Raw genomic sequence first — 23,866 nt, 5'->3', positions numbered from 1 at the left:
GGCTGCCGGTCTCTCACAAATGGCCTCTGTGAGAAACTCAATTTGCTGCTGCTGCTGAATCTGTTGCATGAGCAGCTGACTTGTCTCCTGCTGGGCTTTCACAAGGTGCTTAATCGGGTCTTCCATGCTGTCTGATGTTGCTTCCCGTCTTATGACAGCCTTCACTCAGGACATGCGGTTTGTCCACAGCCATCACACGTGCTTCCTTGGGAAATTGCTCACACTTTTAGCACCCACTGTGGTAGACCCGCTCACTTGGCTGCACATCGAGGTAGACACATTTACACTTTCTTTTTAAGACTCTCACTGGTTTATAAAGGATGCTGCATAAGCCAGTGCCGAGTTAGCGAAAATAAACAAGGTCTTTATGGCCTAAGGAAAAATAAAACATAACATACATCACAGCCCATGTTGTTGCAAGGATCCGCCCATTCAGGAAATTCACATATAATGGTTCAGCTTCATTGTCAGGACTCACAGCACTGGTGTTCCACTCTTCAGGCCTAAGGAACCCTGAATGCATCAGACCACACACTGAGATGGAGATAAGGTGGACAACCTCCCACCCTCTCTATGATTGTCTACAAAAACCTAGCCCTTAAAATGACCAATTAACCCCTCTCAACACATAGTGTGCTGGAGCAACCTTCTGGGTTTCTAATCACTGAAGCTAATAGCCTCAGCGAAACGTATCTCCCCTCCAGCACTTGGCTTTGTCATAACATGTACTGATACCTTGTTATTTCATTACTCCTATTTTCACTGACTGTATTTATTAATGTTCAATAAACTGCAATGACTTCAAGATACAGTCTTCTTATTGAACTACAGTAGATCGGTTTAGTTGCCTGTCAGACTACTCACACACCTCAGGGTAACATGTAGCAAGGACAGAACAATTCCATTTAAAAAAGTTAGTGAAATTTTTAAAGTGTGAAACAAAACAGCAATGATTAACTTGACTGAACATATTGGGGGGCAATTCATTAAATGTTTATGCCAGAATTCTGATATAAGACACTTTAAATGCTTGCAACTTTTTGTGCAATGCAATGTTTTCATGCTAATTTTGACCAGCTCTACCAAAGTGCCCCTCTTGACAAATTCATCAAAAGTGGTAGCATATACTGTATATTGCCAGAAATGTTACTCCAGTTCCAAATTCACTAAGTGTTGTATGCTTCTTAAGTAGTGTACAGTTCCTACACGCCACTCATTAAGAGTTGATGATATACGGCAATTTTTCATTTTGTTATGTCTTTTTTTTTTTTAAAGGGAAACTGTCTGCAGATATTTTCTATGGAATCCAAGAGCTGCATGATTCCTGTGAGACTTACAGGGCTGCTTGGTGTAGTTTTGATAAAATCCCTATTTTCTCTGCTCTAGATGTAACAGTAGTCAGAATGTGGAGTGCTGTATAACCCCGCCCACACCCCTGATTAGCAGCTTCATGTGTACACTGTACATTATCAGCAAGCTACCATTCAGTGGTGAGGGCAGGGTTATGGAAATTATCTGGTCTGACTTGTACACAATGCTTAGTCCTGCAGTGATAATCTCCTGCAGATAAAACACTGATTGTATTGAAACTTCAACAAGCTGCTGAGCAAGTGACACATTCATGGAATTAGACTCCCTGCCTCTACATTACGCTGCTCTCAAATTTAATAGCAAAAATGTGCTGACAAATTCCCCCCAGGACGTATATGACCTGTATAGGCATACAGGTAACATAAATGTTACACTAGTCCTACCTGTATGCCTCATATTCATGGTCTTGTTGCTGAGAAAAGTTATATTTTTTCTTTATGCTAATGTTTTATTCCAGGCTCAGGGGAGTGCGGGGCCTGGAAGAAATCCCTGCCCCCTGTCTTCATTCTAATGCCACCCCCTCCCAGCAGCGTTAGTTACGTCCCCGGAATCCTGTACCTGCGCCCAGCACTCTCTCAGAAATACAAATACAAATTCTATGGGTACTGCATTCAGGGATCTTCTGAGCAGGCGCCAGCGAGTCACTGTGATCTATGGAGTGTGCGACGATAAGGTGCTCTCCCCACTTCCTTCTTGCATAGTCATCGTTAGGAACCATGTGTACATAGGGATGACTATGCAGGGAGGAAGCGGTGAGAGCACCTTACCGGCGCATACACCAGAGGACACTGGAGTGGATGTCGCCGGTGCTTACGTAGAAGATCACTGAATGGCGGTTCCCACAGTATGATGCATTTATTTGTGAGGGAGTGCAGGGCACAGGATTCTGGAGCTGTAACTGACGCTGATGGGAGGGGGTAGTATTATAATAATTATTATCTGTATGCTCATATTAATAGGTCATATACAGTACGTCCCGGGGGGGGGGTGACAGATTCCCTTTAAAGAGGTGCTTGTATTAAACCACTCACTGAATCAATATTACTAATTCAGCTAATCTCTTACTTCTGTTGGAAGGTAAGACAGGAAAGGGATGTCCATCTTCTCACACTGAATTGTTAAGTCCTTATAGACACAATTTACTGATCGCTTAGGGTAGAATATGGTTGGTTCATAGTCCTAGAAAAGAATATTTTTACATGTAAAAAGTAATGTATTCATATAAAATATACAACATATTTATATTGAACACTGTCTTCTCATTGTCTTTCATAGCCTTCATAGAAAAGTTTCCATCCCAGCTGGTGTCTAATTGTAATATATTTTTTTCAATAAAAAGGTAAAAAACACATGTTGTATGTGAATATAGAGCAATTTTATGCTCGTGGAGCCCAGTCGATATGCATTCCAGTTTACTTTGATTTAGACATTTGTCTTTGTCTTATGTTGCTTGTTACTGCCAAACACTGCTGAGTGCTGACTATTAACATAGAAAAAAAAATATACTTACTAAATACTTACTGGAATTGCTGCAGAATATCCGGATAGACCTGTGGAGCTGCTGACTAGTATTAAGAGGGAATAGGCAGAATGGTTAAAAACTTAGTATAGAGATTTAAAGAGGACCTGTCACTTGCTCAAAAAATTTAGTTAAAGGGAACCTGTGACGTGCTTTTCTTCTTTATATTAAATTGCCCCCAATGTCTTGCTAGTGATGCAATGTGCATCACTAGCATGGTCTTCTGAAGCATAACTTCCTACTATTTATCTAACAAAAATCAATTCTCAGGTGATTTCATCACATACCTTCTCTTTCAAATAGAGAGAAACATATGTCTACAGCACCTCATAGCAACACAGGGTTAACTTTACCCACAATAGAAGCGCATGTCAGGTCCAAGGAGTCCCTCTTGCAATACGTTCAAACTTCACAAACAAAATAGAGACAGCCCTTTACAGGTTGGTGGATCTTACATTTCCTAAATTTTGCCTTCTGTAGCAACGTTTCGATAACACAGGATCGCCACAGAAGGCAGAATAAGGCTATGTGCACATGTCTGGAATTCCCGCTGAAATTTCCGCTGCAATTCCGCAACTCCCTGCGGCGGGAAAAACGCGAGAAATCCGCATGCATAATTCCCGCGTATTTCCTGCGAAAAACTAGCGTTTTGCAAGCGTAATTAGCTTGCAAGAATACTAGCGTTTTCCAAGCGATCTGTAGCATCGCGTGGAAAACTGTTGGACTGGTTGGTCACACTTGTCAACATAGTGTTTGACTAGTGTGACCAGCTTTTTACTTTTGAGGCTGCCTATGCAGCTTCAGTAGTAAAAAGATATAAAGTTAAAAATAATATATATAAAAAAAATCGTGTTATTCTCACCTTCCGGCTTTCCACGCAGCTTCCCCAGGCCTCAGCGATGCTCCCGGCGAGTCCCGTTCCCAGCGCTACGTGGCGGTCTTGCAATACCGTAGCGGGAACGGCATCGCTGGGAACGGGACTCGCCGGGAGCATCGCTGAGACCTGGGGTCGCTGCCTGGGACACAGGAAGGTGAGATTAACCCGATTTTTTTATTTTAATTCTTTTTTTACAGGGATATGGTCCCAAGGGCTTGGAGGACAATCTCCTCTCCTCCAGACTGTGGGTACCATTCGCACAATTTCCGCTTACTTTGCGCATGGTGGGCATAGCCACATGCATAAAGAAAGCAGTCCTATGTGTGCGGAATTCCCGCGATTCTGCAAAAATAATGAGCATGCTACATATTTTTCTGCAATGCAATTCCACCGCAGAAAAATTCGCTCAGCATCTGCGGAATGCCATTGAATTCAATGGGTTGCTTATTTTATGCGTTTTTGCTGTGTTTTTGTGGTGAAAAAACGTGGCAAAAACGCATAAAATTCGCAGGAATTCCGGACGTGTGCACATAGCCTAAAGGAGATGTAAAATCCACCAACCCCTGAAGCGCTGTTTCTACACCTTCTCTTTTAGTCATAGGTGTGGTGATTTCTATCCTTCCAGTCAAGGTCCTCTTCAAATTACGCCCATCACAGCCTGATGGATTGCCTGGACTGCCCAGATGTCACAGCAATCACAGCAATCGCCCATCGAATTTCGGGTGCCGCACTGACTCACCGCAGCTCCAGAGCATGTGCGGATGTGAAGTGAAGCTGGGAATGTACACACAGATTCAATGCGCATGCATGGGGCTCTGATAGTCAATGTGCAAGCGCAAAATTTACTGGGCAATTGCCGTGACATCCAGGCAATTAATCAATCTGCGATTAGCATGAATAATTTAGAGATGAACATGAATGACCGCGACTGAAAGGATAGAAAGCGCCTCCTCTATGACTGATACAGAAGGTATGTGATGTAATTACCTATGGATAAAAAGTGGGTTTTTTAAGATAAGTAGTGGGAAGCTTTGCTTGAGAAGACCATGTTAGTGATGTTCATATCAAAAAGGTTAATGGAATGTTCCTTTTAAATACCTTTTGAAAATCCCAAGCTCCCCTTAGGCTACATTCACATGTAGCGTAACTCCCACGGAAGTTACCACGAGAATTCCGTAATTCCGCGGGAAAATCGCATTTTAAATTCCCGCGATTTTCCTGCAGAAAAACTAGCGATTTGCAAGCTTAATTAGCTTGCAGAATGCTAGTGTTTTCCAAGCGATCTGTAGCATCGCTTGGAGAACTGATTGACAGGTTGGTCACACTCGTCAAACATAGTGTTTGACGAGTGTGACCAACTTTTTACTACTGATGCTGCCTACACAACTGCAATTGGTCAGTGTGAAAATAAAGCATGATGAGGCAACCCACAGATATTGTAAATAGGGCAGAGCAAATCATGTATGGATAAAGATAACATAACTACAAAAGTGCAAATATGTCATTACATGGGGATTATAAGAGTAAAATCAATAATATAATAATGATTAATGTGAAAACAAATAAATTTTGTTTTTGAATCAATTAAGTCCAAAAAAATAAATAAATAAAAATGACATGTGTCATAGTGAGATTCACACACAGAAAAGGTTTTCTGTGTATATTGACCGCCTAGACACAAAGTGAAGTGCTAATGGAAGAGAAAATTATATGGGCAGTTACTTAAAAGCAGGACTGAGTCCCAATTAAAGTGTTACAGAGAACAAAAAAACCCCTAAAAAAACTCTTAGGCTATGTGCACACGCTGCGGTTTTTGCTGCAGTTCCGCTGCGGTTTTGGCCCTGTGGAACTGCAGCAGTTCCGCAGACATGGTACAGTACCATGTAACCCTATGGGTTTTCAAAACCGCAGTGCTCACGCTGCGGTTTTGCTGCGGTTTTTTTTCAGCAGCATGTCAATTGTTTCTGCGGATTCTGCTGCGGTTTCACACCTTTAACATAGAGGTGTGAAACCGCAGGGCAAAAACGCAGGCCAAACCACAGCAAAACCGCAGGTCACTTTACCTGAGGTTTTACCTGCGGTTCCGCGGGAAAAAACCTGCAGGTGAATCTGCAGAGCTTGCACTTAGCCTTAGGGTGTGTGCACACGCTGCGGATTCTGCTGCGGGTCCGCAACAGTTTTTGCTGCGGTGTACAGTACCATTATTCCCTATGGGAATAAAAAACCACAGTGCAGACGGTCCTGATTTGAAACTGCAGAAAGAATTGACATGTTAATTCTTTCTGCTGATTGCGCTGCAGTTTGCCATCTCCTCCATTGAGGAGATGAAAAACTGCAGAGCAATCCGCAGGTAAAACCGCAGGTCTTTTGACCTGCAGATTTACCTGCGGATTTTACAAAATCCGCGCGGCCAAATCCGCACTACAATCTGCAACGTGTGCACGTACCCTTACATGCCACTGTATGTGTGTGCACTTCTGCATATGGTTAAGGTCTCTTTCACACATCAGTTTTTTGGCATCAGTTGCAATCCGGCAGTTTTAGAAAAAAGTTTTTATGTTACTGTTTGATCTCTAATGTTCTGAAGCAAATCTCTGATGCCATCACAGGACAGCTATTATACTGAGAATAAATTACACACAGGTGGACTCGTTTAGGCAGAGGCCTGTCAGCCACTGTCAGCAGCGGCGAGAAGCTGCTGAGGACCCATGTGTATGACTAGTGCACAGCGCGGCTCGGTCCCCAGGAGCTATCAAATGTATGTTTTTCTCTGAAAGTTGCCTTCTTTCAGAGTCAAACATATATGGCTGAGATCGTACAGCCAGTGGTTGATACATGACTTTGGACAGCATGTATCTGTAGCGCCCCTGAGGGTTCAGTTGCCACAGAGTTACTGCACCTCAACCAGAGGTGTGGTATCCCACTTCCCAGGTAAGGTGGGGACACCTGACAGTACTCTAACACTTGCATCCAACACACTCCCTAGAGCAGAAGGGCACCCTGGATGGACCCCACGGGAGGAGGATCTCAACCCTGCCTGGGTAGTAAAGGGGTTGGGAGGTGGGTGGAGTTTGTAGGTTCAGAGCTGGAGAGTAGAGTTATAGTTAGGAAAGTCTTCCTGTGGGGGAAGAGGTGAACAGAAGTGAGTGTGGAGCAGCTCCTGGTCAGAGGATCTGCTGGAAGGAAAGAGACAGAGGGAAGCTCCCTGAAGAGGGAAGGGATCCTAGAGGCACGGTGCAGCAATCATACTGCCCGTGGGGCTCGTTCCACGCTGACGGACGTCGAGTGGAGGGATCAGGTCACAGTGGGGAACCGGCCCCCTAGCCTAGTGGAGATATCTAGCAAGCCAAAGGTAGAGGCACCTTTAGGTACCTTAGCCACAAGCCACAGTTATCTTCGCCGGAAAGGCAGCCATAAGGGAGCAAGAGAACACAGTGAGGATGTTACCCGGCAAGGTCCACAGCTGCTGGCCTGGGACACTGACTGTGAGGTGTTGGGAAGGAAGAGGCGAGAATGCAACACAGTGAGACGGCCAGGAAAGGCACATACTGAAGGGAGTACTGGAAAGGTGTTCTCCATCTGCCTGGGAGTTGACTGAGCCCCTCACCTGGAGGACACAGCACCAAGCGGGCATCTGTGCACACCAGAACTGTGAGTAAAGCTTTGGAACTGCACCCAGCTGTGTCCTCTGAATTCTTCCTGCAACACTCAGTCAGCACTGCTACATCTATCATCATCAAACACAACATATTTACTGCCACAACTGCCCTGGGACAAAGCTCTGCCCGTAGAGAGCTGTACCAATGCTGCTGCATCACCATCAGTCCCAGAGGATCTGCACTGCAGCGCTAGTCACCCCTGACCAGAAACCACGGGTGGTGTCACAAACACTTTACAAACTCTTTAATAATCCCTTGTAAATATACCCCTTTCATTAGAAGCCCAGGGCCACGGAACGGGTCACTGCCGCTGTGACACATCCTTTTAAGAAGCGGCCCAGTACAGAATATCCACACCGCCCTGGCGGGCAATACATATCACCTGTCAGATTCCCTTTAAGATGCTTTCTAAAATTTTAATGAGATGAAAAAAAGACAGCATTTAACCCCTTACTGCCATGTGACATACTATCCCGTCCATGTGCCTTGGGACTTAATTCCCAGGGACGGGATAGTACCGTCACAGCGATCAGCGGCGCCCACGTGGTGAACGCCACAGATCGCGGCCGGGTGTCAGCTGATTATCACAGCTGACACCCGGCACAATGTGTCAGGGGCGGTCACGGACCGCCCCCAACACGTTAACTCCTTGCACACCGCAATCAAACACGATCACGGTGTACCGGGGGTTAAAGGGAAGCATCGGCAGGGAGGGGGCTCCCTCCGTGCTTCCCTGAGCCCCCCACAGCAGCGCAATGTGCAGCGCTGCTGCGGGGGGCTCCATCCCTGCAGGTCCCCGAATCCAAGATGGCGACGGGGACCTTCAGGGGCCTGCAGGGATCTGGCTTCCTCATGCCTGCAAAGCACAGGCAAGGAGGAAGCCTGTGTAGTGCCTGTGACAGATTGCTGATCTGTCACAGTGATCTGTGATGTGACAGATCAGTGATCTGTCACAGGACAGCGATGTCCCACCTGGGACAATGTAATAAAAAAAAAGTGTAAAAATAATTTTAAAAAAATTGCTAAATAAATAAAAAAAAAAATATTCCCTAATAAATTCATTTTTTGGAAATAAAAAAAAAAAAAAACAATAAAAGTACACATATTTGGTATCGCCAAGTCCGTAATGACCAGCCCTATAAAACTGTAAAAACTGTCCCATTAGTTAACCCCTTTAGCGAACCCCTTTAAAAAATAAAAATAAAAAACGAAGCAAAAAATAATGATTTATTATCATACCACCGAACATAAAGTGCAATAACGCGCGATCAAAAAGACACTTATAAATATCCATGGTATCGCTGAAAACGTCATCTTGTCCCGCAAAAAACGAGCCACCACACAGCATCATCAGCAAAAAAATAAAAAAGTTATAGCTGGCAGAATAAAGCGATGCAAAAATAATAATTTTTTATATAAAATTGTTTTCATGGCATAAAAGCGCCAAAACATAAAAAAGACATAAATGAGGTATCGCTGTAACCGTACTGACCCGAAGAATAAAACCACTTTATCAATTTTACCGCACGTGGAACAGTGTAAACGCATCCCTCAAAAGAAATTCATGAAACGCTGGTTTTTGTTCATTCTGCGTCCCAAAAATCAGAATAAAAAGCGATCAAAAAATGTCACATGCCCGAAAATGATACCAATAAAAATGTCAGCTCGTCCCGCAAAAAATAAGACCTCACATGACTCAGTGGGTCAAAATCTGAAAAATTATAGCTCTCAATATGTGGTGATGCAAAAACTTTTTACAATAAAAAGTGTCATTTAGCGTATGACAGCTGCCAAAAATAAAAACCGCTATACATAGTAAATCAAACCCCCCATTATCACCCCCTTAGTTAGGGAAAAATAATAAAATTAAAAGAAGATGTATTTATTTCCATTTTCCCATTAGGGCTAGGGTTAGGGTTAGGGCTAGGGTTAGGGCTAGAGTTAGGGCTGAGATTAGTGTGTTGGGGTTAGGGTTGGAGTTATAATTGGGGAGTTTCCACTGTTTGGGCACATCATGTGCTCTCCAAATGCAACATGGCATCTGATCTCAATTCCAGCCAATTCTGCGTTGAAAAAGTCAAATGGTGCTCCTTTCCTTCCAAGCTCTGCCACGCGCCCAAACAGTGTTTTACCCCCACATATGGGGTATCAGCCTACTCAGGACAAATTGCAAAAACAACTTTTGGGGTCCAATTTCTCCTGTTACCCTTAGGAAAATAAAAAATTGGGGGCAAAAATATCATTTTTGTGGAAAAAAATGATTTTTTTTTTTTTCACGCCCGGGAGTAATAAACTTCTGTGAAGCACTTGGGGGTTCAAAGTGCTCACCACACATCTAGATAAGTTCCGTGGGGGGTCTAGTATCCAAAATGGGGTCACTTGTGGGGAGTTTCAATAGTTTAGGTACATCAGGGGCTCTCCAAACACACATGACACCCGCAGACCATTCCATCAAAGTCTGCATTCCAAAACGTCACTACTTCCCTTCTAAGCCCCGACGTGTGCCCATACAGTAGTTTTTTCCCACATATGGGGTATCAGCGTACTCAGGACAAATTGGAAAACAACTTTTGGGGTTCAATTTCTCCTGTTACCCTTGGGAAAATAAAAAAAATTGGGGACTAAATGATCATGTTTGTGGAAAAAATAAGATTTTTTTTATTTTTATGCCCGGGCATTATAAACTTCTGTGAAGCCCTTGGGGGTTCAAAGTGGTCACCACACATCTAGATAAGTTCCTTAGGGGGTCTAGTTTCCAAAATGGTTTCATTTATGGGGGTTTCCACTGTTTAGGTACATCAGAGGCTCTCCAAAGGCAACATGGCATCTGATCTCAATTCCAGCCAATTCTGCATTGAAAAAGTCAAACGGTGCTCCTTCCATTTCATGCTCTGCCATGCACCCAAACAGTGGTTTACCCTACATATGGGGTACCAGCATACTCAGGACCAATTGCACAATAACTTTTAGGGTCCTGTTACCCTTGTAAAAATAAAAATTGGGGGTGAAAAGATCATTTTTGTGGAAAAAATATGATTTTTTTAATTGTACCGCTGTACATTATAAGCTTCTGTGAAGCCCTTTCGGGTTCAAAATTCTCACCACACATCTAGACAAGTTCCTTGGGGAGTCTAGTTTCCAAAATGGGTCGCTTGTGGGGGGTTTCCACTGTTTAGGTACATCAGGGGCTCTCCAAACGTGACATGGCGTCCGATCTGAATTCCAGCCAATTTTGCATTGAAAAAGTCAAACAACGCTCCTTCCCTTCTGAGCTCTGCCATGTGCCGAAACAGTGGTTCCCCCCCACATATCAGGTATCAGCGTACTCAGGACAAACTGCACAATAACTTTTGCAGTCCAATTTCTCCTGTTACCCTTGGTAAAAATAAAAAAAATTGAACCTGAAGTATTTTTTTTGTGAAAAAAAGTTAAATGTTCATTTTTTTTAAATATTCAAAAAATTCCTGTGATGCACCTGAAGGGTTAATAAACTTCTTGAATGTGATTTTGAGTACCTTAAGAGGTGCAGTTTTTAGAATGGTGTCACTTTTCGGTATTTTCTATCATATAGACCCCTCAAAGTGGCTTCAAATGTGATGTGGTCCTTAAAAATAAAATGGTGTTGCAAAAATGAGAAATCGCTGGTCAACTTTTAACCCTTATAACTTCCTAACAATTTTGGTTCCAAAATTGTGCTGATGTAAAGTAAACATGTGGGAAATGTTACTTATTAAGCTTTTTGTGTGCCGTATCTCTGTGATTTAAGGGCATAAAAATTCAAAGTTGGAAACTTGCGAAATTTTACAAATTTTCACCAAATTTCCATTTTTTTCACAAATAAACGTAAGTTATTTGAATGAAATTTTACCACTATCATGAAGTACAATATGTCACGAGAAAACAATGTCAGAATCACCAGGATCCATGGAAGCATTTCAGAGTTATTACCTTATAAAGGGACAGTGGTCAGAATTGTAAAAATTGGCCCGGTCATGAACGTGCAAACCACCCTTGGGGGTTAAGGGGTTAAAGGTTGTCTCTCAAGGGAGAAACTTAGTGAGTACTATGTGGTCCCAAAGTTCTATACTAAGGCCTGGGTCACACTTGTGAGAAACTCGCACGAGTCTCGCGTCTCAATACCCGCCTCCACCGGCACGCAGACCAGAGCACTCAGCTGCATAGAAATACATGCAGCTGGACACTCCAGTCCTGAGTGCCGGTGGCAGTGCTTGGTATTGAGACACGAGACTCGTGCCAGTTCCTCACAAGTGCGACCCCGGCCTATAGCTGGATCTTATAGGCTACCATGCCCTGGGGTCATCACATGACCTAAGGATACCATGCAATGAGAATTGAGGGTCCTGATGGTTACTAAGGGGGTCTTGTGACAACTTAAATACCGCTGTCGTTACTGCAGGATGTCAGTTGTCATGTGCTGCAGTTTTAAAATGGCAATTACGGAATATGTACTGTTATGAGCTCATTTTCTGCTAAACCAGTTGAGTTCTCCTTCCGTTCTCCCTCTGGTGGTGACAGGAGGTAGTGAGGTTGGTTTAATTGGTAGTGATCTGCCACCTAGTGAGGAAGATAACGATTGGATCTCTGGAGTATCAGACTGGATATAAGACAGCCGACGCCCTATGCTGGTGCTGGTGATTCAGTCTGCTTCTCAGTTCTTGGACTCAGCTCTGTTCCAGTCTTCTCAAGTTAAGTTTGTTTTTGCTAATGTTCACACTTGCTCTTGTTGGTCAATTCAGTTTTTTGTGTGGTCAGCCAGCCCGGCTGGGCTGTGCTGAATTTCCACTCTTATTTATCTGTATTTGCCAATTTGCCTTTTTTTGTCCCTTATTAGATTGGCCTCTTTTTGCTCTGTCTCAGAATATTTCAGAGTGCTGATATAGTGGGAGAAGTCTAGTGACTTCAGGGTTAATTTTGCTATCAGTTGTGTTGGACATTATTTTTGGTAGGGTTTTTGGCAGATTGCAGACAGTTTCTTTCCTTTCCTGTCCTTTCTAGTTAGTTTGGCCCCATCGTTTGCTCAGCCTATTTTCCTGCCTTTGTTTGTGTTTTCATCTTGTTTCACCGTCAATACATGTGGGGGGCTGTCTTTCCTTTGGGGTCTACTCTGGGGCAGTTAGTTTTCCTCTTTTCCTGCTTTAGGCTTATTTAGCTCTCCGGTTGTGACGAGGCATCTAGGACCACTGTAGGAACGCTCCACGACTGCTACTAGTTGCGTTGTTAGGATCAGGGGTCTGCAGTCTGCATAGTTACCAATGTACCCTTAACAACCGTTGTTTTAAGGTGTATTGGCAGTCATTAAGGGGTTAAATGCACTTTTTATAGTTATTGTGGCAGTTGTTGTTAGTTTTTGTTGTCATTCTTTATAAGCATCTGTGAGGCAGTGACCGGTGTCATATGTGAGGGTCGCTATGTGTCCCCCAGGATGTGCTCTGAAATGTATTAGATCCGCTGGAGTGCCTTGTGATCACAGCAATGGACCTGTGACTCACAGGGCGGAATAAAAGTAAGTTTGATCCTGGTCAAGCTATTTGGACCAAGGAGTTTGTTTAGGAAAACCCGGTATGGGCTTTTATTTTTGAAACAGGCTGCAGGAAGGTAGTGGGGTCCGGTCCGTTTCCTCCAGCCCAGGTCTTATGAGTGGCCTATGGCCACAGGTTGGAAAAGGAAAAAAAAAAACCCTGCTGGGGGGGTTGATTTGTTCAAGGTTGCTCTGGTGAGGAAAGAGAGCAGGTGATCTGCAGAGCACGCCCTGTTTGCGTTAACACAGGGCCAGTGAAGCCAAAGGGACTGGCAACCCTCACTGCATACCCGGCAGTACGTCGCTCCTGGCAACTGCCCTGGACTGGTGTTTTGTTTACCCGGCTGCGATCCGTAAGATACAACGTGCTGTGCCCTGAGTGAGTTTTTGTTGGACATTAAAAACTTTTTTGCTTTGAACATGCTTGGGTCATTGCCTCATAACCGCACAGTGTGGACACCGCTGCTTTACATATGGTTGGAGAATGCGGGCAGTATGAACTGAGGCATACCCAAAGCGTGATGCATGTCGTATATTAGGTGTTGTGAGTTCATTTTTCCCTTCACCAGTGAGGTCAGAGGAACTCCCTCTTCTGGCGAAGGAAGGTAGTGAGGCTGATTACCAAACAGCTGAGCAGGTAGATGATGACTGGGTCACAGGAACTGATGACTGGATATAAGGCAGCCGACGCCCTGCTGCCTTGAAGGTGATTTTCTTGCTGGATTCTTGGAGACCAGTCTGATTTCTGCTTCTCAAAGCTATGTTTTGCTCTGCCTTTTGTACACTTCAGTTCTGGTTTTGTTTGCCTTGTTTTTTGGAGTTCAGCCATCCCCGGCCGGGGGTGAGCTGAATTCCATTTTTGTCTCTGATCTGTTGATCTCTGGCTCTGTCTTCATAATATACCTGAGTGCTGATATAGTCTTTTTGAAGCCTAGCGACTTCAGGGCCTGTTTTTCCTATCAGTCTGTTGGTTCATTTTTGGATAGGGTTTTTGCAGATTGCAGACAGCAGCTTTTCTATCCTGTCCTATTTAGTTAGCTTGGGCCCCATCATTTGCTCAACCTATCTTTCTATCTGTGTTAGTGTTTTTCATCTTGCTTCACAGTCATTATATGTTGGGGGCTGCCTATTGCTTTGGGGTCTGCTCTGGGGCAGTTTAGATTTCCCCTTTCTGTCTTTAGGCTAATTTAGTTCTCTGGCTGTGATCGAGGGGTCTAGGGCACCGTAGGAACCCCCACGGCTACTGCTAGTTGTTGTGGATAGGTTCAGGGGTGTGCAATCTGATAGCTTCCAACTTCTCTGGTTTTCTGGACTTAGCTATTATTTTTGTTTTTTCCTCCTTCGGTGACTCATCCATAACAATTAGGCCTGCAAAGCTGCAGCTTAAGTCGACTGATAAGATGGAGGAAATACTGAGACAGTTGGCTGCCTCGCAAGTGCGGCAGCAAAAGCTGCAAGAGGCACAGCAGCAGCAGCTACATGAGCAGCAATAGACCAACAATTTAATTCTGCAGCAGATTGTGGCTCTGCAAGAGGCAGGATCCCCAGCCACCACATACTGATCGGAAGCCCTTTACAAGGTCCGTTCAGCGCTGATTGAAATGGCACATGAGGACGACATGGAGGCTTTTCTCACCATTTTTGAATGCACTGCAGAGCGGGAGAACTTGCCGGTGGCTCAGTGGGCTGAGGTGGTCTCCAACTTCTTGACGGGAGATGCACAAAAGGCCTACCTGGACCTCAGTCGGGACGATGTCCTGGACTATGGGAACCTGAAGATCCCGAGTCAGGGATTCCTGCCTTAGGGGTCACCAATATAGGGACAAAGTGTAACCCCGATAGGTTTCCCCTAGAGGTGTTGGCAGCGGAAGTTGAGGGGAACTCACCGATTCCTGAACTAGAGTTGTCCTCTGGTAAGTTCAGGACAGCTCAGCGCCAGGATCCCACTTTGGCATTTGCACGGGAAAGAGTAATTGAGATAAATGGGGTGGCTCAACAACTGGGTGCGGAGATGGAGTTCCCCCGGATGGTAATCAACCATGAGCTACTGTACAGGGTGGATAAAATCAGGGGTGAGGTGGTAGAACAGCTGGTAGTGCCCCAGCCCTACCGCCGGGTGGTGCTCGACATGGCTCACACTCACATGCTGGGAGGGCAGTTGGGAGCCAAAAAGACTCAGGAGCGCATACTGCAGCGGTTCTTCTGGCCAGGAGTCTACGCTGAGGTCCAAAGGTATTGCAAGACGTGTCCGGAGTGCCTACTGACCTCACCCACCACGAACTACCGGAGCCCATTGGTGCCTCTGCCCATCATAGAGGTACCTTTTGAGCGGATTGAGATGGATCTCGTAGGGCTGGTAGTAAAATCCGCCTGGGGTCACCAACACATATTGGTAGTCGTAGACTACGCTACCTGGTATCCAGAGGCGATACCACTCCGCCACACCTCGGCTAAATTAATAGCCAGGAAACTGTTTGCCATGTTTTGTCGCCTTGGGCTACCCAAGGAGATCTTGACAGATCAGGGAACCGCTTTTATGTTTAAGGTGACCAAGGAACTGTGCAAGTTGCTCCAAATTAAACAGCTACGTACATCGGTGTATCATCCACAAACCGACGGGTTGGAGGAGAGGTTTAATAAGACTCTCAAAGCCATGCTAAAAAAAAGGTGGTCGCCAAGGATGGAAGGGATTGGGACATGTTACTGCCCTCTCTCATGTACGCCATCCGTGAGGTACTGCAGGCGTCCACGGGGTTCTCCCCATTTGAGCTACTGTATGGCAGGCACCCAAGGGGACTGCTGGATGTAGCCAAAGAGACGTGGGAACAGGAGCCCACTCTCCATAAGAGTGTCATCGAATATGTGGCAAAAATGCAGGATCGGATTGCGGTCGTGCGCCCATAGTAAAGGAGCATCTGTTGGATGCGCAGGCCGCTCAGAGCCGTACGTATATTAAAAGGGCCATGGTCAGGACCTTTAAAGAAGGGGACCGGGTGTTGGTACTAGTACCCACCCCAGAGAGTAAACTCATGGTCAAGTGGCAAGGGCCTTATGAGATACGGGGGAAAGTGGGGGAAGTGAACTATAAAGTTTACCAACCCGGAAAAAGGAAACCAGAGCAGCTGTACCATGTAAACCTGCTAAAGGCCCGGAAGGAGCGGGAATGTTTGGTCACAGAGGCGACTCCGGTCGTACCAACAGAGGGCCCTCTGGCACTGGACAAGGACACAGCCGGGGGACAGGTTAAAATAAATGACTCTCTCACCAAACAGCAGCGGCGGGAGGCTCGGGCCCTCGTGCAGAGGAATACGGACGTATTGTAAGAGCTGCCAGGCCAGACCTCGGTGATATAACATGACATTATCACTGAGCCCCAGGTAAGCGTGCGGATGAAACCATATCGAGTGCCAGAAACCAGGAGGCAAGCGATAGCGGCTGAAGTGAAGCAAATGCTTCAATTGGGAGTCATTGAAGAGTCCCGGAGTGAGTGGGCTAACCCCATTGGGCTAATACCGAAACCGGTCGGGTCGTTACGCTTCTGTAATGACTTCAGGAAGTTAAATGAGGTGTCAAAATTTGACCTCTACCCAATGCCTCAGGTGGACGAGCTAATTGAAAGACTGGGAAAGGCCCACCACGCTCGACCTCACTAAAGGGTACTGGCAGGTTCCCCTGAATCGGCTAAAGAGAAGACCGCATTTATCACGCCAGAGGGTCTGTTTCACTATGTTGTCTTACCCTTTGGGTTACATGGGGCTCCGGCTACATTCCAGAGGCTGATAGACATAGTATTAGAACCTCATCGGAAGTACGCATCGGCCTATTTAGATTACAGTCATCTTTAGTACCAACTGGGAGACCCACCTGTCCCAGGTACAAGCCGTGTTAGACTCGCTCCGAGTCGCGGGGTTAACAGCAAAACCAAAGAAATGTGTGATGGGGCTTACGGAAGCTCGGTACTTGGGTTACGTGATCGGTCGCGGGGTGATTAAACCCCACGTAAACAAGATTGAGGCCATCCAAAACTGGCCCAAGCCCTTAAGTACTAAGCAGGTGAGGGCATTCCTTGGCATCATTGGTTACTACCGCCGGTTTATAACCAATTTTGCGGGGGAATCAGCACCCCTAACGGACCTCTTAAAAGGTAAAAGGACAGTGATGGTCCGATGACATCCTCAGGCGGAAAAAGCATTCGAGTCCCTGAAGTCGGCATTTTGTGGACAGCCAGTCCTCATCAGCTCCGACTTCAAAAAGACCTTTATTGTAAACCGATGCCTCGGAGGTAGGTCTAGGAGCGGTGTTGTTGCAAGAGGTGAACAGGGATGAGCATCCAGTCACCTACTTGAGCAGGAAACTGACCGAGGCAGAGAAAAATTATAGCGTAGTGGAGAAGGAGTGCCTGGCGTTTAAAAGGGCCTTGGAGTCCCTACGCTATTTGCTTGGGCGCCAGTTTCGTTTGGTAACAGACCATTCCCCCCTCATCTGGATGAGAAACTCAAAAGAGAGGAATGCCCGAGTCACCAGATGATTCCTGTCCCTACAAAACTTCAGTTTCTCAGTGTAACATAGTGCGGGGAAGGCACAGGGAAATGCGGATGCCCTGTCACGGGCCCCCTGTATGGTGACAAATGTTCAACCCCACAAGCTTGACCAGAGGGGGGTATGTGAGGCAGTGACCGGTGTCATATGTGGGGGTCATTATGTGTCCCCCAGGATGTGCTCTGAAATGTATTAAATCCGCTTGAGTGCCTTGTGATCACAGCAATGGACCCATGACTCACAGGGCAGAATAAAAGTGAACCTGGTCAAGCTATTTGGACCAAGGAGTTTGTTTAGGAAAACCCGGTATCGGCTTTTATTATTGAAACGGACTGCAGGAAGGTAGTTGGGTCTGGTCCGTTTCCTCCAGCCCAGGTCTTATGAGTGGCCTATGGCCACAGGTTGGAAAAGGAAAAAAAAACCCTGCTGGGGGGGTTGATTTGTTCAGGGTTGCTCTGGTGAGGAAACAGAGTAGGTGATCTGCAGAGCATGCCCTGTGTGTTAACACAGGGCCAGCGGACCCAAAGGGACTGGCAACCCTCACTGCATTCCCGGTAGTACGTAGCTCACGGCAACTGTCCTGGACTGGCGTTTTGTTTACCCGGCTGTGATCCGGAAGATACAGCGTGCTGTGCACTGAGTGAGTTTTTATTGGACATTAAAAACCTTTTTGTTTTGAACTTGCTTGGGTCACTGCCTCATAACTGCATAGCGTGGACACCGCTGCTTTACACATCATATATACTCTCCCACTTAAAGGCGGTTTCTGGTTTAGAAAACCCATTTTCAAATAAAAGGTCTTATTTTGGACCTCCATCAATGTAGCCAGAGCCAAGATTTGATGCTTTTACCGAAATGGGCATCATGTAAATTCATTTGATTGATGGGGGTCCCAGAAGAGGTTCATTCTAACGTTATAATAACTATTGTAATTTTTTCAGGTAAAAACTTTAACGAATTAGGGTTAGTTAAAAGTAAATAGGTCCTTAAAAGTCTCTTTCTCAACAGAGGTCCACTTTGTCATGACTATGACACAACATTCATTAAGAAACTTACAACAGAAAACCTATGACACCCAAGTGTCAGAAATATGGGATGCAATTGTTTTGTAATTAAAAGATGAAGAACATTGACAACGGTTATTTTTAATTATGGTATTGAAGAATACCCTCACGTGATGTCCTAGTTTTTATGCTGCAATCTCTAACGTCAGGTGCTGATTTCCCAAGGCATGGAAAAATCTAAAGAGTTTTTTTGTGTTTTTTTTCCCTTGAGACTGTACTGGTAATTCAGCAGAGTTTTTGACTCATGATCAAGTAAAGCTGTGTTTTTTCTGTTTGTGCTTTTTCATATTATTCCCCACCACTGATATGATTTCAATACCAGAAATTAAAATAGTGCCAAGACCATTTGGTAACTGGGTGGAGTGAAAAAGACCAAACATATATTGACGAATTAGAATTTTCCATTTTGTAAAGCTGAGAAGAATTTATAGACAAAATAGGACAATCAAACCATGTTTCTTTGTAAACAGAGCCAAAAAAAAATTATAACGTGGAACAAGAGATTTCCAAGAAGTGACTAGTGAAAGGGCAACAAAAATGTCTTAATAGTATAATTTGCTGTACACCAAAGCAGCTTCTTTTTCCAAAATAATTCTTATTGCTCACGGTCAGTCACATTTGTCTGTGGTTTCCCTTAACTAGGAGACCAGAAGAGCACCCAAACATCTGCCATTTCAAGTAACAAATCTAACGCTATATTTGTCCTTTTCTTATAACATTTTCACCTCTTAGAAATATCTATATAGTACTTGAAAACAGCGTCAGACTGGGGTGTCTGGAGCCCACCAGGGGAATGGACTCTAGGGGCCCACCCTACAGCTATATGCAAATATCTGTAAGCAGCTATCCCTGTTAGGCTACTTTCACACATCAGGTTTTCGGCGTCAGGCGCGATCCGGCGTCGTGCCGGAACGCCGGATCCGCCAAATGTTTCGTAAAACTGGATGTGACGGATCCGGTTTTCTGCCGGATCCGTCTTTTTCTTGACAGACAAAACCGGATCCGTCTCATCCGGTTCATCCGTTTTTCTATCCGTTTTTCAACGGATTACGCCGGATCCGGTTTTTAAAATTGACCCTTGTGGCCTTCCGAACGGGATTGGCTACTGGAAAACTATATATAGCATGTTCCTACAGCCCTTCTTTGACAGGTTGTAGAGGAGAAAGTGCAGGTTGGAGAGAAGAGCAAGTTACTGGCGAAGATGGATGTTGTCATTGGAAATATTTTGAAGAATTTGGCGGATTTTATAGCGGAGGCGAATCGTTTGAGGGTGATTGTTCTGGAGAAGGAGAGAGCGAGACAGCAGCGCATCAGGCATCATAGACGACGTTTGTGGATCCACCCCATCACAGCCAAGAGAATGACGCGTGGGGTCTATTCTACACTATGCATGGACCTTCGACGAAACCCGGATAAATTTTTTGGATATGTTAGGATGAAAATGGAGAATTTTGATTACTTGGTGGAGCGCATTGCACACCTCATAAGAAAAGTGGACACCTATTGCCGCTTCTCTGTTTCACCCGCAGAGCGTCTGATGGTGACTTTAAGGTAAGCCACATTTATTGGATATGCTCGCATCAGAGCACACTTTCACTGCAATCTTGTTGGTGGTAGTTTGTATCTCCAAGTGTTATAGGTCAGTTTTGGTATGTAATGCTGTGATTTAAAACTAATTTATTGTTTTTTAATTCCCCACAGATTTCTTGCAACTGGAGAATCCCTTTCGTCACTGCATTTCCAGTACAGACTCGGGATTTCCACCATATCTGGAATTGTGAAGTACACATGCCGTGCACTGTGGGACTCCTTAGCTGAAGAGTTTTTACCAGAGCCCACAACAGAGAGGTGGATTGAAATTGCTGACAAGTTTCAACAGATATGTCAGTTTCCAAACTGCTTGGGCGCTGTGGACGGGAAACATATCCGCATTGTAAAGCCAGCTGGATCGGGATCGGAATATTTCAATTACAAGAAATATTTTTCAATTGTCCTCATGGCCATCGCTGACGCGGAATACAAATTTATTGCGGTTGATATTGGGGCCTATGGCCGCTCCAATGACTCTCAAGTTTTCAAACTGTCTGCCATGGGGCGTAAACTGTATGGAAACACCTTCCAGTTCCCACCACCTAGACCGCTGCCGCAAACATCTGGTCCACCTATGCCATTTGTCTGTGTAGGGGATGAAGCCTTCCAGCTGTCAGAACACCTTTTGAAACCGTACTCTAGCAGAGGATTGACAAGACCAAAACGCATTTTTAATTACCGCCTCACAAGAGCAAGAAGAATGGTTGAATGTACCTTTGGTATTCTGACAGCCAAATGGCGGGTCCTATTGACTGCGATCAACCTCAAGACAGAAACTGTGGACGAGGTGATCAAAGCGTGCGTGGTACTCCACAATTTTGTTATCTGCAAGGAACCCATTTCCATTGAGGACACCTCTGAAGAAACCACCTTGCAAGATTACCATGACATTACCACTAGAAGTTCTGTGACGGTTTCAGTAATGAGGGACAATTTTGCAACATACTTTATGTCACCTCAAGGCAGAGTACACTGGCAGGATGACAGAGTGTGAAAGATTTGTGCCCTAACCAAACTTGTGTACCTTCTGAACCAACAGTATATACCTTTGCCAACCAAAGTTGGCTATCTTGTCATGGTCTTACTATTTTTAGCTTTAGGCCACAGGTGTGTACCTGGTTGTGTTTTATGCAAAGTATTTCACCTTTTAACAAAAGTTGTGTACATTGTTAGGAAATCACCAACAATAAACACAACTTTTTAGGTGAAATACTTTGCTTCAAACACAACCAGGAACACAACTGTGGCAAAAAGCTAAAATTTACCCACAGTTATATACCTAGTTTTGAATACCATTTCACCTTTTAAATACCCTGTATTTAACCTTTTTCGCCGCAGAAAGAAATGACAGACAACCAGTGTAAAATAATTTAACTTTTATTGAAAAATGTTTTTTTTAGTAAACTTTTTTAAAATTTTAATAAACTTGTTTAATAAAGCTTTGAAACCATAAAACTGGTCATTTTTATTTAAATACACACATTATAAATCTGTGTAGTGTGTGGTGGAAATACTGCTGGAGGGGCTGCGGGACACTTCGACACTGGGAGTGTGGAGAGAGGACTGGGATCGTGGTGGGGAAGGAACAGTTAGAGGTGAAGGTGTGGAAAAAACTACAGAATGGGTGGACATGTGGGAAGCAGAAGAGGTGGTGGGTGGTGGAGTGGAGGGTTGGGCAGGGACTGTAGGAGCAGATGATGTTGATGGCAAGTTGTATGGGGAAGGAGTTTGGTACGGGGCAGGTTGCTGGAAGTGGGGAGATGTCTGGTACGGGGCAGGTTGCTGGAAGTGGGGAGATGTCTGGTACTGGGGAGGTTGCTGGTACTGGGGAGGTTGCTGGTACTGGGGAGGTTGCTGGTACTGGGGAGGTTGCTGGTACTGGGGAGGTTGCTGGTACTGGGGAGGTTGCTGGTGCTGGGGAGGTTGCTGGTGCTGGGGAGGTTGCTGGTGCTGGGGAGGTTGCTGGTGCTGGGGAGGTGGATGGTATGTAATAGGAGGGGGAGGATGGAAAGTGGCTGGAGGGGGTGTAGATGTAATAGGAGGGGGAGGATGGAAAGTGGCTGGAGGGGGTGTAGATGTAATAGGAGGGGGAGGATGGAAAGTGGCTGGAGGGGGTGCAGGTGGAGGAACTACTGTGGTGGGAGGAGGAGGTTGGGAGGTAACTTGCTGGAGAGCAGCGTGGCATGAATGCATTACATGCATCTGCTGGGCAGGAGAGAGCGTTTCCATGCGCTCCACAACAGACCTGAAAAAGGTGTGGTTTGGCGAAGATCTTGCTTCTGAATGCATGGTTTGCAGAAGTGTCTTCACCTCCAGAATGCTGGAGTTGATCTGCTGATAGCCTGCGGAGATTTGCTCTGACAAGACTTTTAGACAGTTCTGGAAAGATGCATTCAGATGCAAGAACTCTGGCGCATAAGTCTTTTCCTGACCCCTCTGCCGCTGCCGCCCAGTACCCGCAGGTGTACTAGAGGTGGCAGGGGCAGAAGGGTGGGGTAAAGGGAAAGCGATCTCCTCACCAGCAGCTTCATGTAATGTAGGCGGCCACGATGCTCCTGTGCTGGTGGATGGGACAGATGGGTCGAATGTGTGGGAAGGCTGGGAAGGTGCAGATGTACCGGGGCGGTCGAAGTGTCCCTCGGTGCCGGTCTCCTCAGGGATCGCCTCAGAAGGGTCCAATCGTGCAGGCTCCCGAGTGCTGCTCACCGTGCTGTGGAATAAAGAGAAAAAAAAACAATTAAAAGACTGACATGGTATGGCCCTGGCTGAAAAAAAAAAAATTTACATCTAACATTTTTTTTCACATGTGGTGTGTAATATTTACCTTCTAGTGACCATTGTTTCCCGGAGGAACGACAGGGCTTCTGCGTACTTGTACTTGCTCCTGCGTCCTCCAGATCCACTCGGGGCCCGCATCTCTTTATTGAACTCCTTCTTGAAACAATCCCTCACAGACCGCCACCGATTCACAATTCTGTTCCCTGAAATGAGAAAGGACAAAGTGGTTAGTATACAACATCAGTGTTTCCCAAACTCCAGTCCTCATGGTCCCCAGGGGTCATGTTTTCAGGATTTCCATAGTAAATAGAAATCCTGAACACATGATCCGTGGGGACCACGAGGACTGGAGTTCGGGAAACACTGGTTTACATCAAGCAACCGGTACTGTATATACTTACGCTCTTTAATCTGGGCCCGAACATCGAGGTCCTCCCAGCGGCCCACAAGGAGCGAACAGATTTCCTCCCAGAGTCGTCGGGTAACGATAAGGTCAGCGTGGCGGCGGTCAGCCATATTCCAGAGCGGCTCCCTTTCTCTGACGAGATCGATGAGGTGGTCCACATCGAGTCCTCCATCCTCACCGTCAGAGTCGGGAGCACGCTGTGAAGGCTGTTAAAGAAAAAGACAAAAATAACATAATTAGCCTCCACAAAAGAAATGAAATAAAAAGTGCAAAAAAACAAAGCAAAAATATTTATACTTACACTCTGGTGACCGCCGCGTTGCTGTCGCCGACGACCCTGGGAGGCACTGCGAGGACCTCTTGGCTGAGCACCAGATTGGGAAGACTAGAGAAGAAAACAAAAAATGTTATGTCTTTGGATGTAGGCATTTGTTTGCTGTGTGTGGTCTGCAGAACATTGTTTTCTATGTGTTGTGTGTAGTGTGATGTTGTGTTTCTGCGTTTGATGCAAAAAACTTACCAAT

General features: G+C 45.4%; 1 protein-coding gene across 3 annotated transcripts in view; it reads right to left on the bottom strand.

Moving 5' to 3' along the window:
• YJEFN3 (YjeF N-terminal domain containing 3) overlaps positions 1-23,866 on the bottom strand; it is a 654,481-nt gene that overhangs the window by 164,601 nt on the left and 466,014 nt on the right. For 2 of the 3 annotated variants that reach the window (XR_012221368.1, XM_073551326.1), the window contains exon 4: positions 2,437-2,550. The exons of the other annotated variant lie outside the window; for it this stretch is intronic. Coding sequence is in view for 1 of the 2 variants with exons in the window: in XM_073551326.1 (XP_073407427.1) it covers positions 2,437-2,550 (114 nt within the window). In the remaining variant the exon portion in view is untranslated. The remainder of the gene's footprint in view (positions 1-2,436; positions 2,551-23,866) is intronic. 3 annotated transcript variants of the gene reach the window in all.

The sequence above is a fragment of the Dendrobates tinctorius genome, unplaced genomic scaffold (genome assembly GCF_039654945.1).
Source record: "Dendrobates tinctorius isolate UK_male_01 unplaced genomic scaffold, ASM3965494v1 ptg000175l, whole genome shotgun sequence".
Taxonomy (NCBI): domain Eukaryota; kingdom Metazoa; phylum Chordata; class Amphibia; order Anura; family Dendrobatidae; genus Dendrobates; species Dendrobates tinctorius.
Note: the sequence above shows the minus strand (reverse complement) of the source record. Positions and strands in the feature narration are given on the sequence as shown.